This window comes from Haemaphysalis longicornis, unplaced genomic scaffold (genome assembly GCF_048455015.1).
Source record: "Haemaphysalis longicornis isolate Haplotype H1 unplaced genomic scaffold, Haemaphysalis longicornis Haplotype H1 scaffold_1, whole genome shotgun sequence".
NCBI classification, from domain to species: Eukaryota; Metazoa; Arthropoda; class Arachnida; order Ixodida; family Ixodidae; genus Haemaphysalis; species Haemaphysalis longicornis.
The window spans coordinates 448,824,425-448,844,818 of NW_027526203.1; the positions used below are offsets into that span (position 1 = coordinate 448,824,425).

The 20,394-nt window shown below is 47.1% G+C and overlaps 1 protein-coding gene across 1 annotated transcript in view; it reads left to right on the plus strand.

The window, feature by feature from the left end:
• The first annotated feature begins 879 nt into the window (after positions 1-879).
• The window catches only part of LOC144173226 (uncharacterized), an 85,273-nt gene continuing 65,758 nt past the window's right edge, over positions 880-20,394 (plus strand). Inside the window, exon 1 of the mRNA XM_077701725.1 lies at positions 880-1,104. Within this exon, the coding sequence (XP_077557851.1) occupies positions 945-1,104 (160 nt within the window). The 5' untranslated portion in view covers positions 880-944. The remainder of the gene's footprint in view (positions 1,105-20,394) is intronic.

The following is a 20,394-nucleotide window of genomic DNA, read 5'->3' on the forward strand; positions in this document are numbered from 1 at the left end:
AGCTGTTAACCGCACACTTTCGGCATCACCGTCTGCCTTTTTCTCTTTCTTTTTTTTTTTTTTTTCCTCCCCGTGTGGACAACGGCGTTTCCTTCCGGCCACACTCTCCGGTGCGGCTGCGAATTAGGGCGCTCCCTCTCAGCGCTCTCGGGTTTCTAATGGAGCGCAGGGGAAGCTGTCCGCCATCGTCTGCACAGCAGCGGGGCGGCACTGCAGCAGGGTGCGCCGACCGGCGGCCAGTGAGCCTTGCGCCAGCGGCAACCTGGCCGCGCGTTCACACCGCTCGTCGAGGCCGCTGGATTGCGACAGAATTGCTGTCCAAGTCGTCGCTTGCGGCGCGGTGGCCGCCAAAACGGCGGCTTCACGGTGGCCCTTGGTGCTGCGGCGAGCGTGGCGGAACGCACGCTTCTCGTCCTTGTGACGCACGGCGGCAGCAGCGGCGGCGGCTCATTTGGCTTGCATGAAGGCTGCGTGCGCGCTCGCGAGCCCCGATCCAATTTTCTGCCGTTTCCCCGCCTCTAATCCGGGCTAATCGGATTTGGCTGCAACGGCATCCAGCTCCCCCCTCCCGAGTAATATCCGCGGCAGGAATCTGCGGCCGCGCACGCCGGTCCCGGAACAGTCCAGGTTAATTTGTCGCCAATTAAGCGCGCCTCGTCCGCCGGAGACAAATGGCTGCCGCCTCCAAAACATGCCGCTCTCGCCCACGGTGCCCGCAATTTGTATCAATATTAATAGCCGCTTTCCTCGCGCAAGAAGGGGGGAAGGGCGGGCCCCGCCTCGCGGGCGGCGCCGAGGGCGGAGTCCCGGAGCGCCGCCCCTCGGGCTCGAGACCGCGCGCGCGACCGCACGGCTCGCGGCTACCGCCGCCGAGATCCGAGGCCCCGAGGCTGCCAGCACAGCTGCTGCGGGCCGCGCGAAGCCAGCAGCGAGCCGGCGGCAGCATGGCGCTCACCACGGAGTCCAAGGCGGCCAAGTCGGCCAACCCGTTCTCCATCTCCAGCATCCTCAGCCGCAGCGAGCCCAAGCGCCAGCCCCCGCTGCTCTGCTGGGAGCCCGGCCTGCTCGCCAAACCCACGCCCTGGTACCCGTGGGTCCGACCCGGTACGTGCTGCCCGCGAGCGATCCGCGCTGCGTGCGAACCCCGAGAAATGCCCCTGGCCAGGCCCCAGAACTTGCGCCACTCCTGAGAAGCAACATATGCAGTAAACGAACGAAACTCGAGGTTGAAGCCCTTGGCGACCATATATTGCTCCTCAGGAAGCAACTGACTACGGGCGGCACTTCTCGAAGAACTACGCTCAAACGTGGAGAACCGGGACGAATAACTACTGCGCCCTACAGTCCAATGGTTGTCGCGCGCGCACAGCATGTTGACACCATTCGTGTAGGCACGTGTCCTGCGCCTCCATTTAGGTTATAAGCGTTTCTATCTGCGCTTGGCGGAATTCGCAACGTTGCGCTTGCTAACGATTCAATGTAACTTCAGTCCGAGGCAGCTACACTAGCTCTTCGGATGTGAAATTGTACAATGCTGCACGCCTCCGTTGGCGACATCGCTGAAGGAAGCGGACGTCGCGCTACAGTCCGCTTTCTCCAACGATAGCTCATCCGCTTCCGTATAGATAATACCTATATCATATTGAAAAAGGAGCGTGAAAGAACACAAGACGAATGGCAGAGCTCCACTGGACTAGTGCTGACTGTCAACTGACTTTCGCGCTTCTGTTTTAATATGTCACCATACCAAGAAGCTCACCTGTCGTTACTTTTTGAAGTAACGTATCAAGTGTAAATATCTCGGGAAGGGGATGTCGTTGAATAATGTCTTCCTTTATCATTTGGTTTTATGACCTTTCCGGCAAAGCTCTGACTCCGCAATGAAGCGGTCGGAATTGAAACACAACCTCAACTGTCTTGCTGCAAAGTTATTGCAGTAACTTAGGCTTTATAGGCAGAAAATCGAACTCATTTTTTACCGTATGCGAGCAATGACAAGGTGAAAATCATTAGGCGCTTCAAAAAAAAAAAAAAAAAAAGACTTCGAACCAATGGGTGGTTTTTACAGAAAAGATGAAACAATAAAAGAAAATGCCTGCTGGGTCTCTTGAATGGAGTCTCTTGAAAACATGGTTTTGCGGCGTATTATTGGGCCCAAGAAGCACAAACCTCGTGTGGATAATCTTGTAATCTGAGACTTAATGTGTTCTGTGTGAGAAACACGAACTTACCGATTCCAAGCATGTGTTCGGGAGAAAGATAGCGGCCTGCAGGCTGCGGCGTGGCACCGACAATAAGAATGCAGGCACACAAAACTTTAACGTCTGGCTGGCATAAGGACGGCTTCCGCAAATCGGCCAGAATGTACACCTCGTCAACGTTTGTATAAGAGCTTTACACAAGCAGACAAGCTCCTGCCGTGTAAATGCACCTGCGCGTAATTCGGTCTGCTTTATTGACTGAGACGCTTTCGCCGAGCGAAGACGCGACAATCGCCTTTCCAAGCGGTCCTGATGTTCTTACCGCCCGGTTGGGTTGTGTTCCATCGTGGCAAAGGGATGCGTTTGTATTTTCAAATCTTTAACGCTTTTCCTTTCTCTTTAAGCCCGTTTCCAAGAAGTGCAGAAGTGTTTTAGGTTTTAAGATACAACTTTACGAACCGACGCACTTTCTGACAAATTCACGAAAAGAGTCGGGCTAGGGCTAAACCAATTACGTGACCGAATTGGATCTTTCAGAAGAACGGCTGTTACTCGTTTACGGGTTTTTGATTCTAACTGGTGTGCTCGGGTCGCGATTGTGTTATGCGAGCCAAGCAACCGTGGTCTCTAAGCGGCGCTTTGTATACGCGCCCGGGTAGAGCCCAGATTACTCATTTTACTCGAAGGTATTGTGCACATACAGTTAACTATAGATATACGTACCACGAGTGAAGAATTAAACTCTAGCAGAAAAATGTGCATCTGAACGGACATAATAAAATATTCCGTTGTTTAAGTCACAATATCGGCGCGGAAAATGAACTGTTGCTACAATCTTGCTAACTTATAAGCCTACCACACCCATGCCTGTTTACCTCCGAACCAAAATCCTTGTTTTGTGTGTGTCTGTTCACGTCCATATGAGTTCATGTTCGCCTTTCATTATGTGCTGTTGATATTGTAACACTAGGAATATTCCAGTTATGTTAGGCGGCAATGCGTTTTTTCTTATTGTAAATCAAAAAGGTGCACGACGTATTACTGCAATTCATGACGTAAAAATATATTTAAACCGCAGGCGCGAATTGGATACCGTAAGCCCATGTTTCAAAGTTGGTGAAATGCATGCAGCCGGTTGTCCCATTGAGCAAGAAAAGAGTTGCGGCAATGCGCGGGTACGTTTTTAACTCGACCCTCTTATGAATTCTGTATTGAAGACCGAATCACATCTTCCGTCCAGGCCTGCGTCAGAAATATGCTGTGGTAAAATAGGCACCAAATGACCTCACACCGTTTCGGGCGTCTTCGTCAGTGCTAAATATAATAGTATAATCCCCGTTCACTGCAATATTGCCCAGGCCTCGGATAAATGCGCGTGATTGTTGAGTGGCCATGACAGATCCATGAAGTCTGTAAACATTCGAAGTTACTGAACCCCTCCGTTTGTTTTTAGTACGTGGATGGCCCGACGGACTTTCGGAGCACGGAACAAAGTACAAACCCCCCCTACCCCATCTTCCCCTCAGGCGATGACCATGGATCAAGGCATGGATTGTAGTTAGGCTTAATAAATACATATCACAACAACAAAGTACTAACGCAGCTATCGTCATTTGTGCCAGCACTTTGAAAAAGAGTAGCCTATTCTTGGGAAGTAATTGTTTGGCTTTTAAGAGAGTTGAACACCGTTGAGCAAAATTGAAGGCAGCGAGAAAATCTACTCGGTTTGTGAGAAGGTTATCTACAGAGGGTGTTTCTTGCATTCCGTCTCTTGGACGAAAAAATAATTTTTTTTGTTCTATACGTTCGATAATACATCTTAATTAACCTAGCTCGTATTTAGTCTGAATAGACGCCCATTACAAAAGCCTTTCTTCATCTACAGTTTTCTGCTCGAGTGCCGTACACTCTGCACCCCTGTAGCGTTGATTTTGTTTTGTTTAGTGTTAGATAGTCATGGTGATGGCATCTTGCTCCTATAAAATTAAGAATGATCTTGTGGATGTATATGTATTCGATCTCTTTGTAAAGCTCTTTATATTCCCTTCAGTGATACATTCGGCAAGACATGTCGCAGCATCATGCTGTTCCTCCGATATGTTTGCAGTTCTACCGAGGTGAAAGCCGTGTATTTTGCAACTGAGTTTCAGAATAGGCGATTTGAAGTAAACGCTCGAAAAAAAAAAAAAAAAGCTGATGTGTTCGTTTCTTTGCTTGTTGTATTAACTCCAACATCAATAACTCTTTTCACACACTTTCTCTGGAAACTTGAGCGAACGCCCAAGACGTAGTTATAACTTATTCCGCCAAGGAATAATGTGGATATTTTTATGTAGCCGTTTCGCTTGTGTTCGATTCCTCTCCGAAATTTTCGTGCTCGGAGGGAGGGGGGATAAGCAAAGAACGAGGAATGGATACCTATCATCGTTTACAAACTACTGATAGTCCCTTCTTGTTTTCCTCGCAAGCAAATTTACGCGACATATTCTTTCGCCACAACGATGAGACATTTTGCACTGCACTTGAAGAAAAACAATTACAATAGAAGCGTTATGTACAGTGCGCTCACTGCCACCCTCCCGGTTTTTGGTATTTTACTTGTGTGTCTATTTTTTGTTGTTTAATCTCATTTTCTTAGTTTTCCTTTATGCGATTAGAGTAAAAAATAGAATCAGCGCTAGGACAACAGCGCAAGCCGTGCGTGTGCGCTGTTGTCCCAGAGCAAATTATTTTTTTAATATTTATTTATTTATTTATTTATTTATTTATTTATTTATTTATTTATTTATTTATTTATTTATTTATTTATTTATTTATTTATTTATTTATTTATTTATTTAAAAATACTGCCAATACCTTGTCAGTATTTTCGCAGGAAGGACATCGGAAAAACATGCCATAAAGACACGCAATAAAAAAGATTGGTTGCGACAAAGGCAGCAGCTTCCTAATGTTCAATGTTCAGCTTCCGATGTTCAGCAGCTTCCTAATGTTCGGGTTCCGACATAGGAAGCAGCTTCCTAATGTTCAATGTTTGCATTTGTTACTGGCCATATTACAAGTGTCAGTAAATGCGCGTTATTTTTTTTTTTTAGTATGCGGAGCTGAACTGTTGAATGTTTGCTTTGTTTTCATCATTTTCGCCCAGGCGTAGACATGGGTCTTCCGTTCATTTGCTGACTACGTTACATTGCGTTATATAACTAATTTATTTGTCTCTTTATGATTAACGTTTCAAAAGTCATTGCTGCTGGGAGTTTGGAGAAGACAACATAACTCAAGGGTGTGTGTGTGTGTGTGTGTGTGTGTGTGTGTGTGTGTGTGTGTGTGTGTGTGTGTGTGTGTGTGTGTGTGTGTGTGTGTGTGTGTGTGTGTGTGTGTGTGATAGAGAGAGAGAGGTAGAATGGGTGGGTAGGTGGGTGGGTGAATAGGTGGGCGGGAATTTTTTGTAAGAAGGAAAACGCTCACAGATGTAAATGTTACAACACAGATAACATGGAAAGGATGTTTCTCAATGCCCACTACGGAACGCACCACTGAAACCATAAGTTAGAAATAGCGTTTAAGGACTTACGAAACGCCGTTCTGTTGATACGTTATGGGTGACCATTCTGTTAAGTCTATAAAAAAAAAGCGACAGCAATAGAGGGAAATTAAGAAATGATCGAAGCCGTATGTTCTTGTGGTGAAAACAAAAGCCCTTAAAAACTGGTATAAAAAAACTCGAAGAATAACTTGGGCTTGTTACGGCTCTTCTCAAATCCACACAATGCTTCGTGTATGTTTCGTGACTTCTCCCTATCGCGTCGTTTTCAATGGTTTGTAGACGATCAATTATGCTCCTTTGGCGAGTGTCCTCCCTTATACATGGAAGTTGTACACCGTCGGAGCATTTGTTGGATGTGCGTACCATTTTATCTCCCATACCTGTACAAGCGCGTTCCTCAGTGTGCCGCGGCAGAGGAATCATTCAAATGCACGTTTCAGCGACACCGAGGAAAAGGAAGCGAGAGCACGTAGACGTGAATCTTGAGAAAGTGAATAGGAGTGATTTGATTGTGGCGTGTGGGTATAGCAGAGGCACCCATCGTGAAAATATCCAAATTTGCATGTTAAAAATTGCCTCCATCTCCCCGCTAGGGAACCCTGGTGTGATGCGGCGCATCTGGGGGTTCATTGGCGTTTCCATTGGGTTGATTCTCTACATCGCGTGAAACGTATTGTGAACGCGTAGGATGCCTTCCATCACATACGGATGAGGAGAGTCGCGCATGCGCGCACATGCACACCGGAGCAGCAGTTAACGCAGCGTTAACGCAGCGAAGCGCGCGCCAACCAAGCGCGCCAGCTGTCGTTATGCTAATGCGCCGGAGTGAGAGTGTTGCACACAGCTGTGGGAGAGGCGAACGGAGGAGGGCTGCGGACGGACGCCGCCGCCGCCGACGACGACGCAGGAGGGACATGCCTCAGAGCAAGAGATGCGCCGCATCTAATAATTACTGAACTAGAATTAAAATGTAACTTCCCACAAGGAGTCACGTTTTTATCTATAAGCTGATGGCAAATATTATTTGCACGAAGCCACATGCCATCGTACTGGGCTTCGTGCATACAATATATTGCACTTGGTTCTGTAATTTTTGTAATAAGGTATTTAAAACTTGATTTTCGCAGGATACTATTTTTTTCCTGCAACGCTGTCGTGTTTCGTACCGGCCGAATTCGCCTTAAGCGAAATTACGAAACAATGCCTCGGCCAACTTTCTTGTTATGTCATGTTAGCAATGAAGGTTGATACTTTGGACATCTCATAAATTTAGCAAATGCATTGTAGCAACAAGTACGCCGAAGCTTATTGTGTAGGAGAGCGTGGCGACCGGAAGGTATAAATGTTGAAACTTTGGGCCCCTGTAATGACATTTCATAATAATTTAGAACATAATCGAAGTGACTAATTGCTGAAGGCATCTGTACGATAACGTTTGTATCGCACAATTTTATACCCTGAGAGAGCACAGCGTCACCATCTTTTTTAACGCTTTTGATGCTGAACGCGTGATGTGAACTCTAGCGTTCGCTAAAGTTATTATCCTGGGACTAACATGTAGATGCAATCATTGATCTCCCGCCTACCAAAGAAAACGGAGCTCCAAATGCCGCAGCGCGCAGGCTCCCCCTTCCCCTCCCCCTCCCCCCCGACTTTTGCGCACTATACTTTGGTAATGGTACTCCTCCGCCAAGGCCGAGAGGTTTTTTTTTTTTTTTTTTTTTTCCTACTCACTGCGTTTGCGCCGCGCATCCTGGAATAGAGTCTGCCTGTCGTGATTTTGACCCAACCGGCCAAACCGTATACCGCTCGCTGACTGTAGCCAGGGTCACTGCTAACTGTTCGTTAATATTCCTTGTTTTCGCTGGGGTTTCGCAGACACGCGGGAATAATTTACAGCGCCTCTGGCTAGTCAGTGAGCGGTACCGATTCGGCCGGTTAGGCAAAAGTCAAGGCGCACTGCCTTGATTTTTGCGCAGAGAGCAGAGGGGAGAAATAAAGTGTAAAGACCTCGCCCTCCACAAGGGGCTATCAGCAATTCTAGGGAAATCTCTGCTGTGTTATGGCATTGTGTTATTTTTAGCGCTGCTGGTTGGAGTGCGGGGATTCCACTCTCCAAATTTGCTATCGCATCAATCACACGGATACATTTCTGCCGGTTTTCACGGTCAAATGCATACGGCCAAATGGAAGGTGGCTTTTGTGAACCGTACCACTTAATGGTCTCAACCTTGAAGAGTACCGGCCTTCGTTTTAAAACAAGGTTCGTTATTACGCATGGTTGATTAGGCATAACTGTGTGAATAAATAGCACAACCGAAGTACGCACACGGACACAGCGCTCCGTCCGGGCGAGTCCTTCCCGTCCTTCGTCCTCTTTTGTGCCGATTATTCCCGAAGTTATAATTCTTTTGCGGCATTTTTCTCTCGTAATACAATGTGTGAGGAGACCCGAAGACACCGCAAACAAATAATTTTGGGGGGTATAGACCATTTGGCAAACAGTTCAAGTGCCAGCGATTGTGCTAAAGGAGCACTGACATGAAATTTTCGTGTTACGTTTTTTTTTTCTTTTCGTTGCTATGGGTGCCTACCAGCCCACTAATCATAGAATGGCACATTAGACGGCCGATCTCAGCGTAAATAATTATTTGCAGCCTCGTTTATTCGTGTCCGTTTCGGTTTCGTCAGAACGAAATCCGAGGCGGCTGCCATGATAGGACGGCGCTCGTGACGTCACCGTTCTTGTCGCACCCATGCCGGTCTGGACGTGCGAGCGAGCGCCCAGACCGGCCGTGGTCTCCACCATCTCCACGCGCCCGGGCAGCATGACGCCAGTCCCAAAACTGTGGCGCGGTACACACAGCGGACCAGCGCCCGCAACCGCAGCCAGCACGTTGGCACACCACGGTAGCCCTGTCGTCGGAAGTTTGGGGCCAGGAGCAGATGGCGTCATGCTGATGCCGGTGTTGAAAAGGTATCTGTTCTGAGCTTTCTCGTGCGCGCGAAGATTAAAATGGTTTTGAAATATCTTATAAAATATGTTATACTCAACGGTTACTTTTGAAACTTGCTGGGAGATATCTCCATATTCAAAGGAAGCCTTTTACGAAGTTTTCCTCAGCTCTGAAATTTGCTGTCAGTACTCCTTTAAGGCCGCGGCAACTCTATCCTCAGAGATTCGGTTGATACCTAACTTAAAAGGGCCATGAAGACAAAATACAACCTTGTCTTTTTAAGGAACGAGCCTTTGATAACTCGCTCAGCTTGAATACAGCTAAGAAACACGTTTTTTAATAAAAAATAATCACAGGAAATATCTACAATCTTTCATATTTCACTGTGCTTGGAGTCAGAATGGCGTCAAAAGTGACGCAATAAAGGTAATACTAAAAACATAGCCTTACGACCTGCACAGTGCGCAAGACCATGTGCCGTTGATAAGTGTATTTATCACGGGCGTGTGCTTGTCCAGGCTACAAAATTTCCGTTAATTGTTGTTACACAAATGAGGAAAACAATTTCTTTGGCGTTCGGTAAGATCAGACGTGTTTATAACATGAACGTGCTTATTAATGTAGTAGATATAAGCTACAATATAGGCTACGATTCACACATTGGCAAATGAACGACAGAGCAGGGAACTCGAAATAATTGTTCCCTTTTCTATGATTTGACTGGGTCCCAGATTAAATAAAGCTGTTCAAGTATTTTCGAAGAACGCAGGACTTTGAAAATTCAGTAAGGCTACTTCACACACCCGCAAAAGTTAGGGCCAAAACTTCCCGTTGGGGAGCACTCATAATGCGCGTAGCATTGCTGTTGAGTCGTCTTTGTGGCCTTGTTTGTGGCGCTTTCGTTTCGTGCGACCGCGCGGGGCTGACCGTATCTGTGCGGTTTAAACCAGCCGGACGCAGTTGTAACTTTCTGTTTGGCGCTGTTTGCTACAACGCGAGACAGTATCTCTTTCCTTGTCTTTTGTTTTAGCGCGAAGCTGTTCACCTCTAGGTCGTCGGCATTGTTTTGGCACTGTCCTCACTAGAAAACTGGCATAAACGCATTTATCTTTGTGTTTTACTTTTTCTGGTGCACGCCGTATGGAACGTCTCGCAGCCGATGGGATTAAGCGCGCGCGGAGGGTTCGCTGTCTTGTGGGCGCTTTTCACTGACTCCAGCCGAGTGCACATTCTGTGGACTCCATCCGAGTGCGTGCACCGTTTTCGGTATAGGCCGCTCGAAGTTAGGGTTCACGAGGAGCAGCGCGAATACGAGGAGTGGCGAAGGGAAAAGAAACAGCAATACGACCAGCGGTGGGTACTGCCAAAATTGGTGAACTTCGTTCTCAAGACGCCCGGCGCAAGCGCCAAGTCAGAAAGTACGTGTGGGAGACAAGGTCGGCAGGATGTTGTCGCGCGCAACCCATCCCGGTCTACCACAGCGACGGCAAAGCGATTACCACTGCCAACCAGTAGTGGGAAGTAGTAAAACATTTCATACTCAACATCACCACATGCTATGGCTTTGCAACGGCTTCTCTGGACATCCAGTTTCGCGGAGTCGGGATGGCGAGTATATTTCTTTATGCTTTTATCGCGCCTCTCTTCAACTCTGTTGCATAACCCAGACGGTGTGTTAAAATTTGCTTTGTTTTTAATGCGTTTGACGCCGCTTGTCACAGCGTGTAGGCAGAGTCTTTTGTGGCAATAGACTTACATGAACCGTTCAGCGAAAATTTAGCGTCGTCGGTGGGGCTACGATAGTACCAAAAATCTCATTCGCATATATGTCAACATTCATTCATACATCAACCTATTTCCACCAATATCATCCCATTGGCTGCGAACGAGGGCATGCACCGGCCCAACAGCCCCATTGGCTGCGACGCGCCATGTCAGAGCGGACGTGGGTATGCGGCGGCCTGACGTCCCGATCGGGTATGTGACGGACTGACATTAGGCATAACTCTACGCTTTGAGATATAACGTCGTCAACCGGTACCCGTGGCGTTGCTTGGCACGCCGTTATGATCAACGTTAAGATTACCTAACGTTACGGCTGGATATAGGCATAACATTATACCCACTCAGGTGGATTGGCCAGTCACGATGACAGCCACCGACAGAAGCTCACGGTCGATTCACCAATTCCCATTTGGCTGCGACGTCGACATATCCTCTCACGATTCTCGCATAGTCTGTCGTCTAAACGGCGACGTATGTTTTCAATCAAAATAACGCTGCGAGTTTTGGTCTTACACTTGTGTTTTGAGGTAAATCTGCCCGAGGCTAAGCAATGTTTACATGTTTGAACCGTGCAGGGCTTCGTATTGTGGAAAATACATACATAGTGCTAGTAATCTTTCAAATTACGAAAAGGGTAGAGGAAAATTTCCTTCGAACCACCCAAATTTCCAGGCCACTAGCCACATAATGCTACGCATTAGAAAGAATACGCAGATGGTCATCCCGAAGTGGCCAAAACCCCGAAGTGGCCAAAACAGCGACAGCTGTTGACTTACGGCTATGCAACTGCTTGGTTCTTGTAGTCCAAAGAGGACCTTCTATAAGGTACGTCAGTTTAAGTTATGTCAGATTAGGCTGCTCACCGTCGGTTTATTTTATGCACGATGTAAGGTGAGACTTTTCCAACAAAAACCTCAAACCAATGGATTGCGCCGCGCCGTCAGCGCTCCGCGAGAGTACCGAAGTTCCCAGTGTTGCTCGCTAGCTCTGGACTGTTGATTCCCGGCGTTGTTGTGCGCCTGTACGTGTGTTTTCCGACTACTGAAACATTTTTTTTGCGTTTTCAAAGTGCGGTTTATGCCGTACAGCTTTGACTTCTGTACCGGGTAGGACTGTGCTGCACGCGGCATTGAAGAAAAAAATTAAAGTGGGATGCAGCAGGAATGTTGCGCGTAAACAGGTCTTCGGCACTCACGGTGTGGCCCAAGAAGAGTGTGGCTGCAATATGTATTTATTGCGTTGATTTTCTCCGGACCCAGGCTTGATGCAGCGTTCCTTACGTGCGATCAATCTTAAAGATCTCACGCTAACGGAATCGTAGCGTCTGCGCTCCGAACACTCCGAACGCAGCCCCGTGCCGACACTTCGCCTCAGTTGCGAAAGAACGCCATGAGTTGAGTGGGGTAAATTACCCCGTTACTAAACGGCGGAAATTTTTTGCACGAGCAACACCCCCACTCATTCACTTTGCCCGTAATTATACGCATCCGAAGGCTTGAAGTTCTTCACAGCCTGGACATCAAAGACTTTAATCTGTATGAGATAGTACAGAACATCTGCTGCTTGCACGCCTGAAATTGACGGATGTCGTCCGTCCAGGAAGCAATGCCATCAGGACGGCTGTACTTTTGGCTGTCTAGAAAGCAGAAACAAGAAAGTAATACTTTCAAACAGTACAGCGTTTTCAAAGAAAAAAAAATACTACACAAAGAAAACCATTCTGATGCTTTCTATGACATGGCTTATTCAAATAAAGGCTGAGAGAGTACGTAAGCAAAAAAGCGAAAACCCGGTAACGCAGTGGAAGTTAGACGGATTACGCCAGCGGTAAAAAGCAGGCCCCCAAAACGGTCCTGGTGTACTAGGGCAGTGCAGATCCATTAAATACGTAGCATTCAATGCTAACACCTAACAATGGATAGCAACGGCTTTGAAAGTGCTTTGTTAGGAATCGATTGACTGTCGACTGATTTCCCGTTGGTTGATAACAAAAAATTAATGGCGGTAATAACCAGTACATGAGAATAAAAATAAACTTGCTACTGCAGAATATCACTGTCGACGCACTCTGAAATAATTCCATCGATCCTATAAAATGCTCTATCAATTAGAAAAGCGTACGTTCAATCAGTTTGTAGTCAACTATATAGGTCAGTCAGGGGCAGCTAGCACGTACGTGTCCGCGCGGACGTCTGACCTTGCGTGCGAAAAGCTCGTTCAAGCTCACGCCGACCCTGTTCATGCTCGGTAGCGGAATCAGCACCCCGATCACACCCAAAATTACGGTAACAAAATGCCTAGACCCACTTGTGTATCGGCCGGGCAAAGCAACGTCTACACCACCGTGGTCTACACGCCGTGCTTCGCATATCCGAAAACGAACGGCAAGCGATAGTTAACGCTCTATCACTAGACCTATTTAAGTACTAGGTAGTTCGCAAAGTAAACAAGCGCGACTGTTTCACGTAAGCCCAACAGCAAAATCATCGCGATCGTTTCACGTACAGCTTCGTATACGTGGACAATTGAACATAAGCGCTTTAGGTAATAAAACGGTGTGATTTACCTCCAAGGTTCGTTGAGAATAGCGGCTGTTGAAGACGATGGCGTGCAGCCGCCTGCAATGTTCGACGTCATTCGTCGCTCACTCTCGTCGATTCTAAAATTGTGGCTCGGAACGCAGATATTATGGTGCAAGCAATCCTTCAGAAATGCACTATATATACTGACAAAGCTAGTAAAACCGATCCGTCTCCGTCCAGATGGTCGACGTAGGGCGGGCAAGCGCAGCAAGGGCAGCAAAGGCGCTGCGAAAGAAGGCAGCAAAGGCGCTGAAACCACTGCGACGTAGCGTCAACACCAAGATGGAAGCGCCATGACGCAGACACCAGGCGTGTCTAGCAGTGCGTGTGTCTCAGAACATGGCGGCGCCTGTGCAGGCCCGATTGCTAACATCTATAAACAAAAACAAAACAAAAACAAAAAACTTGCGACCTGTAAAGGGTGCACCTCCGTAAGCTTGGTCTTACTGCGGGAAAGCACCACCGAAATTTTCCGGGATCAGTACTCGCTGTTGGCTACGCATGATACGTGATACCGGCTACGCACACACGCTCTTCGCGAAGAGCCGAAAGACAAGAAACTATTGACGTATGTAGCTGTAAGAAAGGAAGTGAAAAAAAGAAATCATCAACGAAAAAGATGACATGCACTCCGAGAGACCATTACTCGTATTTTTCGGCCGCCCGAAAAATATTGATGTAATGAAGGTGTTCTCCGAGAGTATACGGTTCCACCGTTTGCCCATAAGCCTTAATTCAGGAATATCACGGCTGGTGGAAGATTGTTTCAGCGAGAACATGTAACATTTGCTGATAAGGTCTCCGGTTCTAACTGCTGGCGTGGTAAGAGGTTCTCATTCTTTAGCCGTACTGGGGCCCTCACCACTATTCACTCCAGCCTGGCCTTGTGCCGCCATAGTCTGAAAAAAACTGCTTATAAAAATGTACATTGTAAAAAACAAACAAATAAATAAATATGCGGTTTCTCCTCCGGCTGCCTGCTTTTTTTATCCTGTTAAGTAATCCGACGAAATTTCGCAACTTCAGGACCAAACTATGCATTTCTCCAGAATTGTGGGTTAGCTTATATTTAACTACGCTTTTTTTATTTATAAGCTAAGTCATATAGAACGTAAAGCGATACAAGGCTCACAAGACCACGCGCTTATTGAAAACAAAAAAAAGTTGATTAATTACTTTTTCTAAACGCCAACATTTGTTATACTTTTATCTAGCTGCGGGCTCCCCCGACTGCGTTAATTTCTTCGCCTGCATAGAATGTCAGCCCGGAAGAAAGTTCGTTAACGACTGCCGTTACGCGATCTTTATTTAATGTAACTAGGTAAAAATAGCTGAGTTTGTAAAAATGGGGGGACGGGAGGGGGCGTATCTCGTTTCGGTGACACATGGCGTTTCGCCGACTCGGCAGAGCGCAATTTCTCCCAAAGAGCACGAAATTCCCTGCGGCTGATGACGCTTACGAGCAAAACGAGCACCCATAAGCGTAGATGGGTAGGCGGAAACGTCGCACGACGATGGCATCTCGGGAAACACCTCTATAGTAAAGCTACTCTACCGCCAAATTCGTTTGCGCCCGCGAGATGGTTCGAAAAGAAAGTACAAACGCGCGACAACAAAGATTATTTATATGCTGGCCCATTTCCTCTCTTCCTTCCGGCGCGAAAGGACACCTAAGCGCGACGTACAGAAAAGAAAAAAAAAAGCCGTGGGGATAGACTGGAGCCGCGAGTCGCTGAAAGGCAAGAAACCATCGGTGGTCGGCAGTGCAAAATGAAAGCGATGAGTGCGCGCGGCGGCGGAAATCCACATGGGCGACCTGCACGGTCGGCAGTTCCATTCAGCGCATCCTGGGGCTGAGCTCGAATTACCGCCTCCTCATGCTCCCGGTGACGTCGAAATGGTGGCCGCTTTTTTTGCGGGCCGCCGGGCACCCCTTTCCGGCGAGTCACTTATCCCAATTAGCGGCGCGCTTGCATAGGCGCGGCGGCGCGAGAGTCGATCAGCGGCTGCTCTTCGCGCGGGAGCCATTGGAATTTGAGACAGGCCCCCGGCCCCCTAATGGCGATCATTTACCTGGGCGCGCGCGCCCTGCGTCGGAGCGCCATCCATACAGCGCGCCCGGGGCTTTTTAGCGCGCCTCTCCGTGCGCCGGGATGACCGCGCTACCGGGCTGTCTTGTTTAACGTGCACCTCTTACAACTTGTACCTCGGCCCGAGTGGCCGCGCCCGACCAGCTCTATACTCGCCTCTTTCTTTCTTGTCGCGCCGATCGGTTCCACTCATATTTCTTCCCTTCGTCTCTCTGCACGGCGCGATCGCCTGTTAACAGCTCTAATGGTGATTAAAAAATGCTTTAGAGGTACGCTAAAGGCAAACGAAGTATTGTTTTAACTCGTACGCTACGCTTTTTTAATTCCCTCCTCGTTCGTTAGGCAATAAAGCGTGCTTCTTGCTCACAAATTAGGGTGTGAAGTAGGAGCTTGTCTCTCATTTCCTTCTCACTTATTTGGACGCAGACTGAGACGTCACAAGCCGTAAGCGAGTGCGTGGTTGGTTCTAGCAGTGATTACATGATCTACGTGTACACATTTGCATTAAGCGTTTGTTGGAACGTCTGGAAGCAGGTATACATTCTTTTTCGCAAGTTTTGCGATTGAAATTGTTGGTTCAGAATATTGAGCATAAACGGCGCGTGATAAAGAGAGTGTATGTGAGAAAGAGTGAGAAATTGTGGTACGAACTGATGTAGATTCGCTCGAGGTGCACGTCCAATTTTGTTTGTTTGCGTCACAAAACGGACCCAAATGATTTTGTAGCAAAGCCATCTGTGGCTAGGATCCAGCAGATCGCATTCGGCAACAGAGCGACGTAGACAAGAATCGCACGCGAGCGTAGCGCCCCGTTGTGGCGCACACTCAAATCCCCGGGATCGTAAAACTGCGTCACACTTTCAGCGTATGGAAAAAAGTCATAAAAAATTTAGAAAAAGTCCTAGGGCCTTCATGTTTTAATATAACACGGTCTGTATTTCCCGTATAAAGCGTCTTCCCAGCCACGGCCGCTCGATGGAAACAAGGCCTTGTTTCCATCGAGCGGCCGTGTCCCAGCAATGCCCTTGTGTTTAAAAGTGAGGACGACTTTAAGGGGACCGTTGCGAGTTTGGTCTTCGTAAGATGGCTCTCCCACATTGAAGGGTTGCACAGCGAAGCACATATGTCTTCGGACGGAGTGTCATTAGCGAAAGTGGCTCTAACTTTCGTTCTACCGAAACTATCCCGAAACAAATTGCATAACAACTAGCCGCTAAGAGGACACCCGCCGCGATGGCTCAGTGGATAAGGCATTGCGCTGCCGAGCACGATGTCGTGGGTACGATACTCGGCCGTGGCGGCCGCTTTTCTGATGGAGGCGAAAAGCGAAACCACCCGTGTGTACGAGATTTCGGCACACGTTAAAGGTCCCCAGGTGGTCAAACTTAATCCGGAGCCCTCCACTACGGCGCGCCTCATCGCCTGCGTTGTGTCGACGCGTTAAACCCTACAATCAAATCAACTCTACCATTGCGCAGAGTTTTGTTTACTTTTCAAAATTACATAGTTCACGGTGATGTTGTAAATATTTAGGGTTGTTCGTTTCCGGCTTTTATGTTTCTTTAAAATCGAGGGGTAAAAATCGGGCGCTGTTTTTCAATCTAATAATCAGAGAGAAAGCGGGGTTTTTGTAAAACGATCCCGCAATTCTGGTTTTTTTTTCGGGTTAAATCTGGAGATGGTATCACGAGCTTCTTAACAAGTTATAATTGGTGTGTGTTTCTAGCTGGCAATCGGGGGTACATTAGGGTTTTCTACCAAATATTTTCCGAAATTGGGTGTTTGTTTGGAAATGAATCAGTAATGACGACAGTCAAGAGCATTTGATCACCCCCAAGAAATGAAACATTTTATGCACGAAAATCGGGCCATTGATTTTTTTACAAATCCTTGTTTAGATACATTATCATCTGCACGTGCAACATGTCGGTCGCCGTTCGAGACCTGTCTCATTTTGGAACGTATCTCAGCTGGGAGAAAGTTCTCTCAACAACACAGCTTTTATAAACTAGCCACAGCAATCTCAGTGCCGCATTTGCCAGTCTGCAGTAGCGAGTGGTATCGACGTCATACCTGCCAACTCTCCCGATTTACCCGGGAGACTCCCGATTTCTTGCCTATTCTCCCGATTGTACGGGCACAGCCATACATCTCCCTATAAACGGCCCCAACCCCCAACTCAAAAACAGAAAAGAACTGCGTTATGCAGCACAGCCGCATTGCGACTGCCATCACGGACTGGGTAGCTAGCCGAAGTCGGATGGGAATCCAAGCCGTTTGTGTGCGCGGAGTGTACAAGCCTAACTTTGTTCACTTGTGGTCGGGACAATGCGTTGAGGACTGAACGTAGTAACATTCTGCTTTTCGCAGCTCTCTTGACATCATGGCGTTGTCCAAACCCAAAAAGAAGTATTTACAATGTTTCTTGAAGTGTTATGCTTCAGAATTCCCGTGTTTCGTGCCGTCCAGGAAAGGCGAACAGTTCGGATTTTGCACGACTTGCGCATGCGACGTGAGCGTGCCCACGGCGGTAAAGGAGACTTAAAACTGAGTTTGGCGACTACTGAGCACCAAAGCTTCCTTCGTGCTGCTGAGAAGCAGAGGACTGTGAGCAACTTATTTGGCAACAGCAATGAAGACAGTGTTGTGCGTGCGGAGTGCCTTCTCACTGGATTTCTGATCGAGTACAATTTGCCGCTCAGCGTGAGTGATCCCGTTGGGCCACTTCTGCGAAAGACTCGGACTGAGTTCAGGGCGTCAATGTCCAACTCTGCCCCGCAAAACCTGCTGCTGGCGAAAGATCATCAGTCCTGTCCATGCTACGAGAAAACGTACTCGGCTGCATTCTTGAAGAAAGCGAAGTCTGCCGCTGTCACTTCACTGCAAAATAAGTAGGCGAAATTGCTGGACATTAGCTATTGCAGCCCTTCTCCTCCCACTTGTAAATATATCCGTTTTGTGAATAAATTTGATTTTCCTGGTATGCGTGGCTTCAGCGTGGCCATGATACCAAGTTAAAAACAATAGATGAATCGTGTATGTACACTAGACATCAAATGTGCCACGGCCCCCCTTCCCCCGCTGTGAACCTCCAAATTTTCGAAGTCCCCATGTTGGCAGGTATGTATCGTGCCAATACTCAATGAGTTCCGAAGCTGTGTTTGCGGGGCTTGCTTCCAGCAAATAGTGGTTGAGAACGGCTCACCGACAGCGCCCGATCCTGCAGATCGCTACCTTCACAAGATCCATTCGGGAAGAAATCGAGTTTAACCCGATTCTCCTGAAACATGTTCGGGGCGCAAAAATCACGTACACGTAAAATTGGTTCTTTACGCGAAAACGAACAACCCTATAGTTAAAATTAGGGTCGTTTGTTTTCGGGTGAAACACGATTTTACCCGATTTTCACACCCCGAACATGTTTCAGGAGAATCGGGTTAAACCCGGTTTCTTGCCGAATAGATCTTGTGAAGGTGGCGATCTGCACAATTGTGGGCTGGCAGTTCGCCGTTCCCGACCAGTACTTGCTGGAATAAAAGCCCTACAAATACAGCTTCCGAACTCATTGAGTAGTGGCACGACTCTAACGCTCGCTATCTCAGGCTGGCCAATGCGGCACTGACATTGCTGTGCCTAGTTATTGAAAGCTGTGTTGTTGAGAGAACTTTCTCCCAGCTGATGCTGATATATATATATATATATATATATATATATATATATATATATATATATATATATATATATATATATATATATATATATATATATATATATATATATATATATATATATATATATATATATATATATATATATATATATATATATATATAGCGATTCAGAAATGGGAAATGAGGGGCTCAGTGAATTAAGACAGAATAAGGGTTGGCAGTCAAGAAAACCTCGGAAAGCAAAGGGGGGAATGCGTTAGGTCATAGAAAGAGATGATGAATTTTTTGAGTCAGAAAGAAAGTGGTACACATACATACGTTGAACGATCGGGCAGTTCTCGAACGGAGACCGACATGTTGCGCATGCAGAGGGTAATGTATGTTTTGTTAACAAAGGATGACTGAGAAATTGACGACCAGTTTTTCAAGAATAAAATGTTTCATTTCTTAGAAGGTATCAATGCTCTTTACTTTAATCATTACTGGTTCATTTCCAAACAAATGCCAAATTTCGGAGAGCATTTGATAGAAAACCATGATGTCCCCCCGATTACCAGCTTGAAACAAACACGAATCTTAACGCGTTACAGTTAATAAGCTCGTAACACCTAAAATAAACTGAGTGCATTGCTTAGTACATCTGTAGATTTAACCCGGAAAAAAATAACAGAATTTCGGAATGGTTTCACAAAAAAAAAAAAAGGTTTCTCCCCGATTATCACTTTCAATAATAGCACCCGATTTTTACCCCCCGATATTAAAAAAAATATATTAAACCCGAAAACGAACAAACCTAGTTATAATGTATACAGTCATGGACAAATGAAATGCGAACACCAAAATATGAACCAGAACACGCAAAATTGGAAAATACTGTTCGTTTAGGTTCAATAGCGGCGTGCTATTGGTATAATTGGAAATGCACATTTCCCAACTTTGTTTTTGTACCCTAGCAACCCCATAAACATTGCGGCATTCTCGTCTGCTGTCAATACATGAGCTGCTACCGGAGGAAACGGACAGCCTGTCGCTCACGTTGAGGCTCGCCACAACAGCTTTGCTGGTTGTTCACAGAGTGGAAGGGCACTAAATTTTGCTTCTGTCTTCAGCGTTTTTGCCCAATACTCGGCATAAATTCCCGCTTTTGGACGTCCTTTCTTGTTTTGGTACTCTATAGCAGAGCGACGCCTTAGGGCGACCTTTAACGCGATCCGTGCTATAGCTCTTTCCTTTACGCGGGCTCGCCTTCATCTCTGCACTGCATGCTCTCGTTTTTCGCGTTTCACCTTTTTCCTGAATCGGTGTGGCGCGCCTCTTCTCTCGCGCCGTTGCTAATCAAGGAGGACGTGCACGCACAAGGAGGACGTGCACTTAGCCCCGCACAACTCCGCCGCGCTGCCTCACTACGTAAGCGCGGCGCGTTCCGACGTAACCCGCCCCCTTCTTCCTGTCATTTCGTACTGTCATTTCGTTTTCCGCGCTCATTCGCTTCATACGCTTTTTAGGCTTTATAACCTCCTAATGCTTGCGCACAAAAAAAAAAATGCACGAAGAGCGACGC